The sequence below is a fragment of the Chiloscyllium plagiosum genome, chromosome 4 (genome assembly GCF_004010195.1).
Source record: "Chiloscyllium plagiosum isolate BGI_BamShark_2017 chromosome 4, ASM401019v2, whole genome shotgun sequence".
NCBI classification, from domain to species: domain Eukaryota; kingdom Metazoa; phylum Chordata; class Chondrichthyes; order Orectolobiformes; family Hemiscylliidae; genus Chiloscyllium; species Chiloscyllium plagiosum.
In genome coordinates this window covers 74,414,501-74,433,374 of record NC_057713.1, presented here as the reverse complement: position 1 = coordinate 74,433,374, position 18,874 = coordinate 74,414,501, and the positions used below count along the sequence as shown (strand labels likewise).

The 18,874-nt window shown below is 39.7% G+C and overlaps 1 protein-coding gene across 1 annotated transcript in view; it reads left to right on the top strand.

Moving 5' to 3' along the window:
• The window catches only part of dipk1c (divergent protein kinase domain 1C), a 51,420-nt gene extending 45,057 nt beyond the window's left edge, over positions 1 to 6,363 (top strand). The window contains exon 4 of the mRNA XM_043688446.1: positions 4,879 to 6,363. Within this exon, the coding sequence (XP_043544381.1) occupies positions 4,879 to 5,082 (204 nt within the window). The 3' untranslated portion in view covers positions 5,083 to 6,363. The remainder of the gene's footprint in view (positions 1 to 4,878) is intronic.
• Positions 6,364 to 18,874: the final 12,511 nt, after the last annotated feature.

The following is an 18,874-nucleotide window of genomic DNA, read 5'->3' as shown; positions in this document are numbered from 1 at the left end:
AAGTCGGGTAATTAAGAGGTTGTTTGTTCAACAAAGTGATCAGTTTTATTGCCACAGAACCATGCTCACATAGAAAGGGAACTGGTTAAATATTTGACTTTGTTGTTAAATCTTTCCTTGAGTTATGAATTGTTGCTAGTGACTTAGGAAAATAATTTTACATTTCTTTTAAAATGACTTTTCTGACTCTTAATCTACTCTTTTTTTCTCCTCTCTTCACTTCCCATTCGGCACCTGATTGACTGATTTTAATGCACCACTAAAAGTCCCAGAAATTAGTTGTCCTCATTCTTTGTAACAAGTTGCAGAACAGAGAAGTTTCCAGCTAAACTGAGCAGGAAAAGCTTCTCTCAAAGGCGTGTGTCACTGGGGTGACTTTCTCTCTTTGAATTCCGGCAAGCCCTTAGCTGGGACAGGACATACCTAAGGAACTGTGGCAGGTCAAATGAAATGGTCTGAACTTGGAATGACAAATGGGTTTGGGTTAAGTCAGGAGGAACACCAGGTAGGATGTGTTTGGTCTGGTTAACTTATTGGTGAATGTGAGAAAATAACAAATTCTGAGGGGCATATTCAAAAATTCTCTGATGTTGAATGATCATCCATTCACTGGAAATGCAAATGAGGGATTTAGACATGGAAATCAGCAGCGATTACTTATTTACAAATTAATGTTTCTGGATTGGGGAGCATACTATTTCATTTAATTTTATTGTTAATGTATATTAGAGAAAGTTTAAATCCGAAATACTGCAGATACTGGAAATCATAGATAAATGCACAAAAGGCTGAAAACCCACAGGAGATGAAGAAGTGTCTGTAGTTGGGAGGAGAAAGGAGTGAGAATGTTTTCAGTTCTGTGGTCAGGGTTGTCACTTGGGAACATAGCTACTGGCTTTATCTGGATCTCAACCTCATATAGCAGGTTCAAGAGGTGTCCATCCGAATTTTTAAAGGGACAAGGCCTATTCAGGGAGTGGGCTCAATTGAGGCAACATGTGCGTTTCTTCTGAAAAGCAAAATAACAAATGCAAACAGCTTCAAGGTTGTGATTGTAGAGCATTAACTCTTCAGGAGGCAACCTGTCACTGCAGCCATGAAACCCCATACTTAATTCTTTTTAAAGACATTTTTACCTCAGGATCCAGAGTGATGAAATGGTAATGACATTGCCCTAATAATCCAGATCCCTGTGCTAATGTTCTGGGGATGTGGTGTTGAGTGCAGCATGGCAAATGATAAAATTTAAAGTAAAACATTTATCTAATGACAGCTATGTAGCAACTGCCAATTGTCAGAAAGACCCTCTAACGTTCTGTAAGGAATGAAAATGCAGTCCTTACCTGGTCTGGCCAACATGTGACTTCAGACCCACAGCAGTATGCATTGAGTCTAAATTGCTTAGGTATGAGCATTAATGCTCAGCCAGTAATGCCAACTTCTCAAACAAATAAAAATCATCAACCCAATTAATCTATGAACACAATAATTATATGTCAACCAAGAACGTCTGCTGCCACTCTTGGGAATACTTTTAATAGGCAAGTACAAAACACACATGCCCAGTATCCCTGCCAGTACTCTTATGCTATCCAGTTTGGGTATATTTATTGTGCTTATTTAGATCCCACCATGTTTTTTGCTGGCAGGGAGCTTCACAAAGAATTTACATGTAGTTTTCCACATGCACAATGTGAACCTTTTGGGGGGTCAGAAGAGACACAGGTGAAATCTACAAGCTTTCAAAATATACAGACTTAATCATTCCCTCATTATGCTGCCATGGAATATTGGCATCAGCAGCTTGGCCAGCATTTGGTAACCAATGCTAATTGCCTTTGAACTGAGTGGCCTGGCTACCCAATTCAGAGGGCAGTTAAGAATCAACTACATTGCTGTGGGGCAGTGCTCACATGCAGGTCAAGACAGCAGATTTACTTCCTTAAAGGGCATTAATGAAACAGTTGGGTTTACATGCCGATCAATGATAGCACTATGGCCACCATTATGAGACTAGTTTTCAATTCTATTTTTTTTAAAGTGAATTAAAATTCCACCAGCTGCTGTGATGGAATTTGAAAGCAGTTTCCCAGGGTAATAGCATTGTCTTTAGATGACTGGTTTAGGACATTACCACAACACCTTTATCTTTCCAAGTCATTTATGTATGCAATTATGGATATTTCAAACTCTATGATGTGATATATGTTTTGCCTGTCATGGTTTGCAATAGTTCCAGAGGAAGTTACTTAGAATTGCATTGAACCTTCAGCACAGGAGATTGCCATTTAAACCACAAGGTGTAATGCTATTGTTTGTGCTCCATGCCCTTCCATGTGCTCCATGTCTTCCCATTCTAGTGACCTCTTCCCACTCTAGGCTCAAATACTTCTACACCCTATCGTATGTTTTAAGTTATCTGCTTTTTTCACTCAAGCAAGATAAAGTATGAAAGACATCTCAGAAACAAACGACAGGCAGAGACTATGAGCAAAGTGTTTGAGTCACAAGCCAATACTTGTTGCTTTCTTTTTGGGGAGGAAGACATAGCCTGTGGGAGAAAACACATTTCTTTGAAGGGAAAATACTTTATTTGGTTGATTGCTGTTCACTGTGATGTGATAGTGAGATTCCCTAAACCAAGACACAACTCACTTCCAATTTTTCTCAATTAGATTTTAAATGAATATTTTCCTTATGTAAGAGTTGTTTTGGGTCACACTTTCACAGTACAGGTGCACAATCCTTTATCTGAAATGCTCGGGACCAGCTGGTTTCCGGAATTCAGAATTTTTCGAATTTCAGAATAAGTGACAGTTTGATGGTGAAAATTTTAAAACTCTTCCTGGCCTTGAGAGAGAATTGAGACCTGCCAGTGCTGAGCCATGCCCCACATGTCACAGCTGAGTGACATGCATCAAGTGGGTGTCGACTTGAGTATTCTGTTTGCATGCCAAATAAACTTGTTAATGAGAAAAAAAAACTTTACCAAAAACCTTCAGACTTTGGAGCTTTTCGGATTTCAGATAAAAGATTGTCTACCTGTAATAGTGGAACTATAATTGTATGTCAGTATTCTTTAGGCCAAGGAGGAGCAATATCAGGCAGGATTCCTGCTTTTGCTTATTATTCAAAGATTAAATTCATGTTAAATATGTCTGTGTGAGTATCAGGCAAATTAGGATCAATGAAAGGTGCCTACCCCCAGAGCAATTATTTAATAACAACACTGTTGCTCATGATTCGTGAGAGGGTATTTTCATATGAGGTGTCTGATGGTGGCTGGTGTTCCCAGGAATAGTGTTTCAGGAAAAGCTGTTGGATAAATCACAGTTTTCTCCTTACATTAAATTGTTTTCCACATCATCAGCCCTTTCCTTTGACAAAGCTACTGTGTAACTGGTTCTGTCAGAGCATAGCAAAAAAAGCCTAAATTAATTTTCATGCCTCTTTTGTTCATCATTCCTTAAGGACCAATGACTATCTCCAATTAACTGAGCATTATAACCGTCAGTGAGAATCTGGATCATTATTCTGATCCAGCCTGTCTTTTCTTTCATGTGTAGATGCCTGGACTGCTTTCTCTTAAGTCATCTTTGTTAAGACCATAATATATATGAGCAGAAGTAGGACATTCAGTCCATTAAGTCTGCTCCGCTAATACCATCCATGGCTAATGTGACACATTTTCTTGTGATTTTCCCCAAAATTCTTGATTCTCTTACAATTAAAAATCTGTATACCTCAGTCTTGAATATATTTAGCATCCAACCCATGACTACAAGGGCACTGCACTACTCAATCTTTAAACTCCAACGAATACAAACCCAACCTACTCAACCTCTCCTCATAAGTCAGTCCCTCCACATCTGGTACCAGCCAAGTGAACCTTCTCTGGATTATCTCCAACATTCGGTATATCTTTCCTTAGATAAGGAGACCCAACTGTTCACAATATTCAAACAGTGGTCTGGCTAGAATCTTATATACTTTCAATGAAACTTCTTTATTTTTAGATTCCATTCCCTTTGAAATAAAGACCAACATTCATTTTGCTTTCCCTATTACCTGAAGTTGGATGCTAGCTTTCTGTAGTTCTAAGGACTCCCAAATCCCGCTATTGCATAGCTTTCTGCAGTTTTTCTCCATTTAAGTATTCAGCTTCTCTATACTTCCTGCCAAATGCATAACCTCACAGAATATTCTATATTCCAAGGTTCTGTCTGCTTGCTTAACCTGTCTATATCCGTCCACAGCATAATTGTGTCATCCTCATCACTTGCCTTCCCCACTTATTTTTGTCACCTATGAATATGGCTACAGTGCATTCACTTTGCTCATTTAGGGTCATTAATCTACACTACCATTAATATTATTAATGTACAAGTAATTGTGGCCCCAGCACTCCATTAGGTTGCCATCCTGAAAATGCCTCTCTTACTCCAAAGCATTGTTTTCTATTAATTAGTCAATTCTCCAAGCCTTTATGCAAGCTTTATGCACAACCACCTGATGAAGGAGCAGCGCTCTGAAAGTTAGTGCTTCCAATTAAACCTGTTGGACTATAACCTGGTGTTGTGTGATTTTTAATATTATCCAAGCTGATATACTATATGCAGCACCATAGGTGCTTGTCTTATTAAGTAGCCTAATGTGTGGTACCTTATCAAATCCCTCCTGAAAATTCAAATGTATCGCATCTACTTGTTTGTCTTTATCTATGCTACTTGTTACCCTCTCAAAGATTTCTGGTAAGTTTATCAGGCATGATTTCTCCTTCGTGAAGCTTTTTGATGTGTTCCATCTATCAGTACGCCATCATGATATCATTACCTAAGCTCAGACATGATGATTAACTTTTTGATTTGCTTTTCACAGGTTATTTGTGATAAGATTTTTCGCCCCCTGTTCTCACCGAGGCTAAGTGAGCTAAGGGTGTATCACCCATTGCAAACCCAGTTGTATAAAGCAGTGCAAAGATGTGCTGAGCTGTCCGATCAGGGTAGTGTGGACAAGAAAACAATGGAGATTACATTCTCTGAACTATACAACTTGTTTAAGGCCTGCCAAAGAGACATGTGAAATCTAAACAACAAATTGTCTGGCCAAGAAGTCAAACAGCTGACTGTTGGAACTTGCTGTTGAAATGTGAAGCTGTTTACATGGTTTACCATTATTCTCATATTGTATATACCACGATAAGCAAGTAATGCGGCAGAGAGTCAGGAGATAACTAAATTGAGTTATTTAAAGCTCTTTTTTAATATAACTAAAAGCTATTTCCTCCACCATTTGTCTCTGCTCATTTTGTAGTGGATGTTTCACTAGATGCTGTCGGCTGCCTCACCAACCCAGCAAGCTTTGCAGTGATGGTTGGGAGACATGGATCCCCAATAGTCTCTCTTCGGGAGGAATGTACTCCTCTTAAAAACACTATGGAGAAAAAGAGAGAAGAGACAAACATGAGCAATGGCAGGTTGAAGTGTTTTACCACTCGGATTGAACTCCAAAATTGGCTGGCCATGCAATTGCTTGTGCCATATAGTTGGGTCCACTTAGAAGCAGTTGCCCCACTAAGACAAATAACAAAATAAAAATAGAAGCTTAATAGGAGTGGCAGCCTCTGTGAAGACAGCAACAGAGCAACAGAAATGACAGCATTTCAAGTCCACTATGACTCCTTTTTGGAAATCATGTGAAAAATTATCAGCTTGGCTTCACAGGTCAGCACAACATTGAGGGCTGAAGGACCTGTACTGCACTGTAATGTTCTATGTTCTATGTTCTAACTTGACCACCTTGAAGGCTGTTGGCTCTTGGTGACCCAATGTTCCCCATGGTCCACTCGGTGAAGACCAAGGAGATGGCTAATTCATTGAATATTGAACAGGCTGCAGTTGACTCAAGTGTGATCAAGAAAAGGCGTTATATAGGAACCGTTTATTCTGCAAATGCCATAGGGTGCGAGAAGTCGCTTAAGTAAAAGCATTCAGGTGCATGAGTAGTAGATGTGTGCATGCTTAGGAGTGGTAAGGCATGGTAAAGTGTGACCTCCACCACTATCACCTCCAGGGAGAAACTTAAATATCTGTAGCCAGCTGTTTCTTCTCGTTCAGCCAATCAACAGAATCAAATTGTGAGCACAAAACACCAAGTGTTTAAATTCAATGATCTTCTTTTAAGAGGTAAATTCTATCTTTAAATATGCTACCCTGGGAGATCACTGGAAATTGAATGGATGGGTGCTTGCTATAGATGTGATTGACAAGCCACATCCAAGGCAGGTATAACGGGCTAGAAAAAAGAACAAAGAAAATTACAGTACAGGAACAGGTCTTTCAACCCTCCAAGCCTGTGCCAATCCAGATTCTCTATCTAAACCTGTCACCTATTTTCTAAGATCTGTATCCCTCTGCTCCCTGCCCATTCATGTATCTGTCCAGATATATCTTAAATGATGCTACCGTGCCCACCCTACCACCTCCACTTGCAGCACGTTCCAGCCACCTACCACCCTCTGCATAAAGAACGTTCCATGCATATCTCCCTGAAACTTTTTCCCTCTCATTTTGAACTTGTGACCCCAAGTAATTGAGTCCCCGCTCTGGGAAAAAGCTTCTTGCTATCCACCCTGTCTATACCTCTCATGATTTTGTAGATCTCAGTCAGGTTCCCTCCTCAGCCCCCATCTTTCTAATGAAAATAATCCTAATCTACTCAACCTCTCTTCATAGGTAGCACTCTCCATACCAGACAACATCCTGATGAACCTCCTCTGCACCCTCTCCAAAGCATCCACATCTCTTTGGTAGTGTGGCGACCAGAACTTTTGCCGGAGATAGGATCTAATTCTGCATCACATACATTGATTCAACACATAGTATGTTGTAAGCTTTACAATGTAATGTGTTGATGCTGTCCACCAGTTTCTCTATTACAGAGGCTACTGAGAAAAAAAGAAGTGATTTAACATTGGCAGTTGTTTTAAAACAAGCACCACCAGATTAGCTAAGCGTCACACTTCTCACTTATAATTTTTGCTGATGTCTATGTCAAAGTTGTCCCCACTGTGTTTTGTCCACAATCTTAATGCGGTTTGTAAATGGCCTCAAAGACCTTGGAGACTATCCAGCTGGTGAAAAAGCCAATATATCTCATGAGTTAAAGTTTGTCCCAAAGCTCTTAATATAAATGCATATTCAAGCCGGACTAATAACACCGATGTCAATGGATATTGGATTTTTCTTGGAATGGATGTTTCGGTAATCAAGACCTTGCTTAAATATGGGAGGATGACTTATAAAATACAATCCTCTGTTTCTGATGTAAGTATCTTGTGAATGCTGAACTTGTACAGAAATCAGAGACATTGGATATTGTTAAACTTACTATTTTATAATAATCACATTTCCTGGAGCTAATTTTGCATCAAAGCTATTTACAGTTTCACTGCACTGTACAGCACAGTGACAAAATTAACTTGACTTTTTTGCTCCTGCTGAAGTTGAAGGTTAGAGATTGAGATTTACTTTCCAAATATTCAGGTTAACTACGGAAGACCCAACACTCAACAATGAGTCACTGCCTCAGGGGCAACTCGATGGCCAAGTGGTATTCTTGCTAGACTATTAATCTAGAGACCCAAGTAATGGTTTGGGGGCCTTGGTTCAAATTTCATTGTGGTGAGAATTAAGAGTCTTATGACGACCATGAAACAATTATCAGGAAAAAAAATGTTTGGTTCACTAAGACCCTTCAGGGAAGGAAACTGCCATCCTCAGCTGGTCAGGCCCACATGTGACTTCATACACCTGGCAAATTAATTGACTCTTAGGCACCACCATTCAATAGGATCATGGCTGATTTGACTTTCCTCACATCCATTTTCCTGCATTTTCCCTGTAATCTTTGATTCCCCTACTGATGAAGAATCTATCTACCCTGGCCACAAGGACTCTGTCCCCACAGCTTTCCAAAGCAAGGAGTGTCAAAGACTCTCAACCATCTGAGAAAAGAAATTCCTCTTCATCTCATTCTTAAATTGGCACCCTTTTATTCTGAGGCTAAGCCTTTAGGCAATAAATGCTGGCTTAGTCAATGACTTTCATAGTCTGTGAATGAATAACGTTTTGAAACAACTACTGATTTGCTCTGATGAATGCTGGAATAGTTTTCACTATTCTTGTTGAACTAAATTAATCTGATTTATCATTGATTCTCTATATGCCATAATCTGCAATACGCAGTTTAATGTGCCTGCATAATGAGCTAAACTTTGCACCATTAACATACAATTATTTAATTGCAAAAATATACTGTATTCATAAAAAATCTTTATGTACATACACAGTTACTGAAGCACTTCTGTACAGTCTTTGCCTAAGAACAGACATTGGAATTTGGCCTTCCCTGTGGTTACAAAAATAAAGCATTTCTTACTCATCCAGGACTATAGTTACATATATTTGATGCACCAAGAGGGTCTGATAACTGAACAGAACCATATTGTGCTTGACATTAGATGCACTGATGTAGACACACAATGTTCCTTTTTCTGCTATTTGATATGTGGTCTTGACCTGCAATATTTTTCTTGCTTTGATGTTTATGTGAATATGATCTGTAAACTTTTATGCTAATTCTGTGTCTCTGGATTCAACCAATTGGCTAGCTTTCTAAAAGTGCAGAGACAGAATTGCCTTTGCGGTATTCCCATTCAGAATCAACACCACACCAAAATAAGCCTTTTGTTTCTCTTATGGGCCTGATTCATCCTGCAGCTTCAATTTCTTGTTATATTAGCATCTACAGTGATGGTTGGTTGCCAATTTTCATAATTGGTCCAGGCGAAGACTGCACTGGAATACAATGTGACCTGTGTACAGAAATGGTCCTCAATTGTTCAAAACATTTATTGTTATTGTAGTCGTTCTGATGGTTACATGCTCAAAAATATGCTTTCAGACTGTCTGCCAAACCAGCTGGTAGAATACACAGTAATGCCCATTACTTAAAGGACAAAAGATTACTTTATACATGGATTTCTGTTGTTATTGTTGCAGTTTGGGGACAGAAACTACTATGAGCTAGGTCTCCACTGTTTAGAACAATCATTTTGTGTCAGTGACTATGCAACAGCGAAGCTTGATGGTATAATATGTAAATCCCATTATGGATGACCATAAGTCTGGCAACTTTTATATAGCTGATGCAACAGGAGGATTTAATCTGGCAGTAGTGACCCTTGATTGAATAGATCTTGGCTTCTATCTGGCACTTGAGTGCTCCTATGGATTACAGTCCAAAAAAAAAGAAATGTTCAACATACATAGCATGAAAACAAATGCTTATAGTTAACACATTCCAATATTGCTATTGATGTCAGAAGACCATATTATATTTGATTACTGTGTGGCTGTCTTATGAGTGCCTGTTTTTTGTTTTTGGAATCCAATTTAACCATGGGTTAAAAATATTCTGCCCTGAAAACGGACCCATGTTTAATGATTGCAAAAGCAGGTATGCAATAAAGGAAGTCTTCCAAATAAAACACTAGGTGTGTCTAACTGCTTTAAAACATGGGACGCATTTCTCCTAAGATTTTACTAAAATACCGAAACAAGTTCAATGTACAATTTTTAATAAAAGTAACGTTACTGTAGATTTTACTCATTTGAAACAAGTGAATATTGAGCATGACATTCCTAACTAACTGTAAATAGTATTGCTGTAAAAAGCCCAGCTTTGTTGAACCTTTTCATTTTGCTGGTAAGAGAACATTTCACAAGAAATACCAAAGTAATGAAGAATAAGTTTTGGAGTGACACGGTAGCTCAGTGGTTAGCACTGCTACCTCACAGCACCAGAGACACAGGTTCGATTCCAGCCTCAGGCAACTGTCTCTGTGGAGTTTGCACATTCCTCCTGTTTCTGTGTGGGTTTCCTCCAACAGTCCAAAGATGTTCAGGTGAGGTGAATTGGCCATGCTAAATTGTCCATAGTGTTCAGAGATGTGTAGGTTAGGTGCATTAGTCAGGGGAAATGCAGAATAATAGGGTAGGAAAATGAGTCTGTCTGGGTTACACTTCGGAAGATCTGTGTGGACTTAAGACCCTGTAGGGATTCAATGAAGATACTTCTATTATATTAGAAATGTTTGTTGATGAATGGACAGTGATTGTTAAAGGTGTTGACATGGAAAATACATGAGTTGGATACTTAACTTGATAGTTAACTGCCAATCACAGAAACACATTTGATGTTAGATACTGTGTTTAGTATTTTGTAAGCATGGTCTGCACCATATATGTTATGAACATCTGAAGGTCTGTGCTGGTTTGATATAATCTTCCAACCAATAGGACTTACAAACTGTATACCTGGCACTGAAATTCATATACTATAATACTCATGGTGTGTGATTATCAGAATAACATTTTGTCTTGACTATAGCATTCTGTTCGTGGTACCATTACTGTATAGTAGCTGTGTGAAGAAGCCAGCTTCAAATTTTTAACATACTTTAAATTACCAGGGTAGTTTAGGGTAGACTGCACTTTTTACGACTGAAAATGGTGCCTTTTGGGCCTTTAATTTAACAGGTTCATTCTCGAGGGCAATGCCTTGACCAATCAGAATCCATTGCCAGCCAATTATCATGCTCTTCTCTCACTGTATAATTATATTCTTCCCCATAATATCAGTATTCTTGTGAATTACCTCATTGGTGCGAGAAAACTCTTAAAATATATCTTTCAGAAATATTGAGGATTAGTTTAGTTAATAAGTATTTCAATTTTTATAACATCTTAATAATTCCCAGTTGCTTTCCTTTCATTCACTTACTGTTATTTATTAAGTTCTGGTTACCAAATGATGGTGTGCAAATAGTGTCTCTTTATCGATAAAGCAAAATTTGTGCTGTGGCTAAAGGATCAGAGAATGAATCGTAAAATGGTTAAAGCACAGCAGAACGGCATTCATCCCATTTTATCTGTGCTGACACTCTACAACTTCCCTTGCCCTTTCCAGGCAGGCTTGGAACTTTCCCCCCCAGATAGTTATGGGAATTACTTTTTGAAAGCCACAATCGAATTTGCCAATAATGCACACTCTCAGGCAATGCTTCCTAGATTCTAACAATCTGTGAAAAAGTTTCATCATATTGCCTTTGCTTCTTTTGTTGTTCACATTAAACTGGTATCCTCTGGTTATTGAACCTTCCATCAATAGCAACAGTTCTCCCCAGCAATTTTTCTCTAAGCCCGACATGATTTTGAACACCCCAATCAAATCTCCTCTCAATCTATATTTTTCCAATGAGAACAGCACCACTAAATCAATCCTGCATTCTTGTAAATCTATTCTGCACTCTCCAGTGTCTTCACATCCTTCCTCCAGTGTGATGAACAAAACCAGATGCAGTACTCCAGCTGAGGCCCAACTCACATGTTATAAAATTTTGCAAACACCTAGATTCTTTCGTATTGCATGCACCTATTTCAAACTAAGGTTTGTGCAAGTCTTATTTTACGCTTTCTCAACCTGTCTGACACCTTCAATGTTTCATGAACATTTACACCTTCCTCCCCCACCCCCAGGCCTCCATACACCTGCCTTTCATTCCCCCACCCCAAATTTCTGCTGCTGCACTCCAAGACTTATGCTGTCAATCAGAATATGTTCCTATAAATTTTTACACTTCTGCATTTGGGCAGGCTAGCCTCAAATTACAAAGTCTGTCCTTTTGTCCCTTTTTAAAGAGAAGTATCATGTTGGCAATCTTCCTTTGGCCAGAGGGAATCAAAAATAATCACAGCTGTTGTGTTATGTCTCAATGTAGGAACAAGAGATAGAGTAGACCATTCAGCCCATCGAACTTACTTTGCCACTCAATAGGTTCAGAGCTGACCGAACGCTTAAATGCCTTTTACTCACCCCACTACTAAAGTATAATTGGTAATCAGAGATATATCACATCAAGAAAAAAAAAGTTTCCTCACCTCAGACATACATGCCTTATTCTTAAATTGTGCCCGTTGGTTCTAGAGTGCCCAACCAGGAGAATCACACTGCTTGCACTTTTCATGTCTGTCCCTTTAAGTAGCTTGTAAGTTTCAATGAGGTCATCATTCATTTTTCAAAACTCCAGAGAATAAGTTCAGTTTGTCCAATCCCTCTTCATAGGGCAGTTCTGATATCCCAGGAAGTCTGGTGTATCTCTATTGCACTTCCTCTATAGTAATAATATAATTTTTCTGAGGTAAGGAGTTATAAATTGCACACAGTGCAATGGGTGTGGTCTAACTAAACTTCTATACAGTAAAAAAAACAAAATTTTACTACTCCTGTACTTAAAATGTTCTTACCAAATCAAAACATACCACATGCAGTATACCTTTAAAAGACACACTCATCACAGTATCTTAGCATGTCACTTGAGGGTGTAAAGGACGCAGGCTCCATCTTGGCTGGAGCCATTTGAAGGATGAGACACTGGTAGAGGTTTTAATCAAAATAGCCTAATAATAGCGCTGCTACTTGTGTACCTGTGAATGTAATGTCTGCATGTAACAGTGAACTATAATAAACATTCCACTGGATTCTTCAATACCATGTTACCCAGAGCCTCTCCTATGTTGCAATAGATAACATAAGCATTTTCACATTAGGTAGATACCCTGCTGGAGACAAAGCACACGTGAAATGTCACCAATATTAATTATCTTACTTCCTTTAACAGCCGATGATACATTTTGTCTGGAGTTGGGATTTTATCTATTTTCAATCTGTAATCCCAGTATGGAAAAAGGCTGCTTTGTTTTGTCAACAACTTTAATTTCCCATAAAGGAGTGAATTGTACCTTACTGTACATTAACATGGGCAAATGCACCAGACAGAATTACAAGGTAATTATTTACACAGAGTGTATTATTTACACAGAGGGTGCAGGTTTATTTGACTTTGAAACTTTGAAAGAATTCCAAAATAAAGATTTCTGCTTAATATTATATCAAAAGCAAAATGGAAAACTGTGATGTGGCACACAGGTCTGGAGTCAGTCAGAATGGTAGAACAAACAAAATGAATGAACTTGCACAGAAAATGCTGTTTTTGCAGATTTGCAGATTTCTAATAAAGCTGAGGAATCTGTTAAATACTATGTTCTGTTGCCAGAATGCTTTAGCAGATAGAAGTCTTGAATGACTTGGATTTGAAAGCAAGCTGTGAGTTGAATATGGATTAAAGACATACAACATCTAATTATATGATGAAAGATCAGAAAGAAATAATTAATGGGTGTGTGAATGTTGCTGTAAAACTGGAAGGATCTCCCTAAATTGCTAATCTATTTGTAAAAGTATTGTTGCCCATTGGTGCATAGCTACTCAAGTTAGTAGCATTTTCAAAAACATTAGCTTACAGATTAAATTGACAAATCGCTGGTACTACTACAGAGGGTGGAGTACTTGAAATATTACAGGGGTATTAATCTAGAAATCCATTCTTTGGAGATCGGAGTTCAAATCCCACGATGACACCTAGGGACGTTTTGACTCACTTCATAAAATAACTAAAATTGAAAGCTACTCTCAGTAATGGTAACTATGAAACTATTATTGATTGCTGTAAAATCCAATTGTTTCATGAATGCCTTTTAGAGAGGGAGATCTGTCATTCTTACCTGGCCTGATCTACATGTAACTCCAGAAACACAGCAATATGATTGATTCTTAACTGCTCAAGCAAGCCACTCAATTCAATGGAAATTAGGGATGAGCAATAAATTCTGGACATGACTGCAATGCCCACTTCCCGTGAAAGTATAACTTAATGAAATAATTTGAAAGACTATTTGTATTTTTGAAATATATACTGGGAAAAATTAAAGTTTGAATACTGTAGCATTGCAAAGAATGTATTATTTGTTTTCTTATAACTCATGGATCATGTAACTTTTAGCGAAGTTGGATTTGATATTTTTGTAGTTAATACCAGGTAGCTTTGGGCTGAAAGGCTGCTTGACAATACCCTTTAGATTTGTTTGAAGTTGCAATTTGTCATAAACCTGAGAAGTAGTTGCATGCAGACCTCCCGAAGGCCAAAACAGAACTCTCTTTCTGTCACCTTCTGAATAAAACAAAAAAAAATTCTAAAAGGAAGAACTCCCAACTCAAGCTAAGACCTTGGTCCAACTGACTGGCTACTGAATTAAAAATCCACTTTCATCCTGCAGTTGATAACAATGTAATATCATTATCAAAACCAAAATAACTACATTTCATTCCTATGGTTCAAAAAACTAGTTCCTTTTTACCGATATTTTCCATCCATATCTTTGTAGAGATGCCTGTCTCGTGAATGAAAGTCGCCACCAGTAAAGCCCTCTTACTTGTTGCCGTGGCACTGCATCCTCCCCCTGGTGTGGCCCCAGCAATGACTACTGGATTGGGTGGTGCTGCTGAGCAGTTGCCCTCCTGCTCTTGAGGAGGGCACATGGCTGTGCTTAATGGGGGCCTTTAATTGTCAGCCATTGACAAGAGGCACCCAGCTGCTGAGGCAGAATCAGCTCTTGCTTTCAGGCTCTTTGGTGGGAACTCCCTCGCAAAACTAAATTCAGCCCCAGTTTTGAGCTCCTTTAGTTTTAGTAATTCATTCACAGGATGTGGCTGGGATAGTATTTATTGTCATCTCAAATTACCTAATGGACAGTCAAAAGTAAACCACATTGCTGTGTGTCTGGAGTCACATGTCAGCCAGGCTGGGTAAAAGCAACAGGTTCATTCCCTAAAGAACATTTGTGAACCAGATCATTATTAGACTCATAATTCCAGATTTTTATTGAATTTAAATTCCACGATCTGTTTGGGAGGAACCCAGGTCCCCAGAATAACTCCTGAGCCTCAGGATTAATAGTCTAGTGATAATACCAGTAGGCTATCGCCTCTCCATTTTAGACCCAGGATAAATATCAGAGAGAAAAGGAGGGAAATTGACATGGGGTATGGAGAGGCGTTTGATGGGTGGTAAGTAAGGTGAATTTTGAAGAAGGAAGGGAAGAGAAAAAAACAGGTATTGTCCACTCCAAGTTTGATGTTTTGCACCACTTGTGCAACATTTCTGGGCTGGTTGGCTTCATTTAACACAATTCACTTGAAAAAGCACAAGAACTGTACTCAGCGTCTGCATCATGCCTCAAAATCACCCACAAGAATCAGTCTCAGTCTCAGCTGCTTTCAATAAAATTGCTAAACTGAAAGCATTGACGAGAGACCAAGGGTGGCTATTTAAGACGTGTCCCCTAATTTTCCCCGGATAAATGTGTAAGTTGTGTGTTTTTTTTTCCTAACATCGCTAGTAGGGATTTTCTTTTTGACTCATTGACCTGTTTCAATTGCAAAGAGTCACATTTACTGGGGACCACATCCCTCCCTCAGATCAAAAAGCTGGCTGGCAGCTCACAGGTTTTAATTCAGGCCATCCCACAGAGATAGTACACCGCTGGCTGGAGGTGAGGGTGGAGGTTTGCAGGAGAGGTGAACCTATTCACATGAGAGTGGACTTCAGTCTATCTGGGCCAGGAGGATCCAACCTCAAGAGCTGCTGGCAATTTGACTGGCCTGGAACAACTAGTGGCCACTGTTGGTACTACAGGCAATGCTTAGGAAAGAGGAATATGGATCCTGAACTTAAAAGGTAATTCCAGGGTTTCCAAACAGATCAGGGATTCTAGTGGAAAGATGGAGAGGGACTGAGGGTTTAAAGCCATGGGGTATGATGCAAAGAAGGTTACCATACTAAGTGGAAAAATGGTCCCTCAATTGACATAGTGGATGCCATAAAGGAGGTATCCGTCATTCCATCCTGCCTTTTATCCAGACATGTAAAGGTAATAGCATGGCCTTACATTTTCTCTCACCCAGTGGTACTCCAATGATTGAGGCAGAACAAAGTCCAAGGATAACCTTTAATCAGCAACTTAAGTCCTAAGGGTGGTGTTTGGTTGACACCTTGCCTGCACCACCTCCTGCCCCTTTTACATGAGGTACGGTGGGGTGAGGGGGGTGAGGGATGTTGGTCAAGCCAGTGGCTGACCACCAACTTTAATTTACATGTCCCCCCACCCTCAATCACCAAACCTCCAGATTTCCAGTACACTGGTGGGCTGGGGATAATATTCATCCCCTTCAATTCCTTGGTTTTCAAGATCTACATGGAAGTTGTTAGTGGTTTAGACAGCAAACTATTTAATACCAGGTTATCCAAGAGGTAATGCAAAGGCCCAAATGTGGCCTACCCTCAAGCTTCGGATTATTTGAGGATACCATGAGGAGATGCTCCTCCAATCAGAGACGACCATTCTCTGGAAGTAGCATTTGAGAAAAGTTAGTTTATATCTAAAAATGAATTTCTGATTAGAGGAGCAACAAACTGTGGGAATGTAGGTAAATTCATTCAACCTGAGGCCTGCAGACCAGGAATGATGACAGCAGGAACAATTAATCTGCTGAGGGTGAAAGGTTGGGGGAAAAAAAATCAGACGCACCACATGTCATCTGGTCGTGTGTGAAGGGAAAGAGGTTCCGAGTCATCAGGCAAATGTGGGGGAAAGGCAGGTTGGTGTGGCAAAAGTGGCTTTCCCTTATCTGCATAGGTGACAGCTTCCTGTAGAAGCAGATCAGAAGGTACAGTGGGCATCTGAACCCTCAGGACCAGAAATACCACAGAGAGAGAGAAAGGGCAAGTTGAGTAGAGAAGGTGAGTAAGGGAGTGTGTGCATGTGGTTGGCCATCAAAGGGGAACAGAGTGTGCACATATCAGAGAAAGGAACAGCGTGTTGATAAGGGGGAGTAAAAGTGAAAGTTTGCAAGCAACTTGAAGAGAGAAAGGGAAGACTCGTATGTGTACGAGTTGTGGAGAGGTAGATGATATATGCATGTAGGAGAGGGCAGTTGAGTTTACACACAAGATGCACACAAGGAGGAAAGTGTGTCAACACGAAGAGGGGGCCAAACACACAAGCCCTTCCCGTCCACATTCTCCTCTAGCAAAACCTAATTGCAAAGCAAGTTCACAGAGGAGGCAAGACTAGGTTGAAAGGCAATTTGCTTCTTCTCCCTATTTTCATATGAATGCTGCCAAGGCCAACTCACGACATGCACCCCTGAGGTGAACACATGGTCAGCATTAGTTAAACTCACACCCTTAGCTTCGACATGGTCCAATCCTGCCTTTTCCTGGTGATCAGAACTTGGGGCCTAATCTATATCTCTCTAGGTTTGTTTCTTAACCAAAAAAAGGAAAACAAAATAGCTTTTATTAATTAACTTTGCTAATTGGAACTTTTCAGTGGCCATTTTTGTTAATTACTCAATTATTATCTTGGAATTGTTTTACTTCTGAAACTCATGTTCACTATGGTGGTAAATGTGGCCTTTCTGAAAAAGACTCACCGGTCCCTGAGGAGAGGTGGGGATTGGGGAGGAGTCGCGGAGGTTGAAATGTTTGAAATGCCCATTGCCTCAGTGTGAAATGGCTGGATAATCCTGGTTTAAAAGATGTGATACGTACAGTATTAAGATACGAGGCAGGCTGTTGTAATGTTTGCTTCCCTTTGACTTCATGTCTCTTTCCTGAATAAAATAACTTGTGCTCAATATCTTCTGATGCTCTTTTAGCCTTGTATGTTTAAACTAAACACTAACTGCAAAAACTGAACAAGCTTCCATTCAGTCCCCTTGATATTTCCAGGTTAACAAATTTTCCAAATCACTCTACATTAAGTGATCTGAGTGCGTGCTCCTTCCAAATCCATTTTGATTTAGTCCCATTCCTATCTCTCCCTCACCTTTGATGGTTTGATTGCCCTCAATTGACTTTGCAGGTAAATGAATAAATCAATTGCAAAAGTACGATGGGTTTACTGGTGGTGCTTGACAGGTGGAAAAATAAAACACTATGGGTGACATGGTGATGGGGACAAAAATAAATGTTCAGTTGTGCATAAAAGTACTTCTGGATGTAAAACGATGAAAAGAAGTAAAGTTGAGAGTGGATTATATTGTTATTGTTCATGATGTCTATGGCTGTCAAAAGATATCATTAGATAGCTGCTGCAACATGGTCAGAGCTATGTGATGGCTGACGCAGGTAGTCTGGAGTCTATGGAGTCAAAACTTCTTGGTGCAGACCTCAGGCTGTACTCAAACCTCAGACTCCACTCTTGGAAAGAGGCCCAGTGCCAGCGGTCTATGTCTAGGGAAAAGCCCCAGGGCAGCAGTCTGGGCCTGAGGAGAGGCCCCGAACTAGTGGGCTGGGCCTGGGAAGAGGCACCTCGCCAGCGGGGTGGGCCTGGGAAGAGGCACCGCACCAGCAAGCTGGGCCTGGGTAGAGGTACTGCACCAGAGGGCTGGGCCTGGGAAGAGGTGTCAATTTGGAGAGCTAGGAAATAGGGTATGCCACTCCAAAATAATGCCAAATGTGGAAAATGAAGGTAAAATAAATTTCACAATGCTCACTAAAATTTTAGGCTTCTTTAACATACTGACTTCAAAATGAAACAAAAGTAAATGGGGTTAGACTTTAAATAAGGATTTACTGTAAAATTGGAACAATCCAGGAGCAGAATGGTATGAGTAGGGTGAGGAAAATAGATTGTACATTTTCCATCATACTGACATTTGCCTGTATGTGTACAGTGCCAACAACACTGAAGAAGATTCGCACACAGTGGTAATGTGACAAGACTAGTAATCCCAGTCTAATGTTCTGAAGATACAGGTTTGATTCCTCCCCCAACAGCTGGTAGAATTTGAATATGATAAATAAATCATATTGCATATTGAAACCTAGTCTCAGTAACAGTGACTGAAA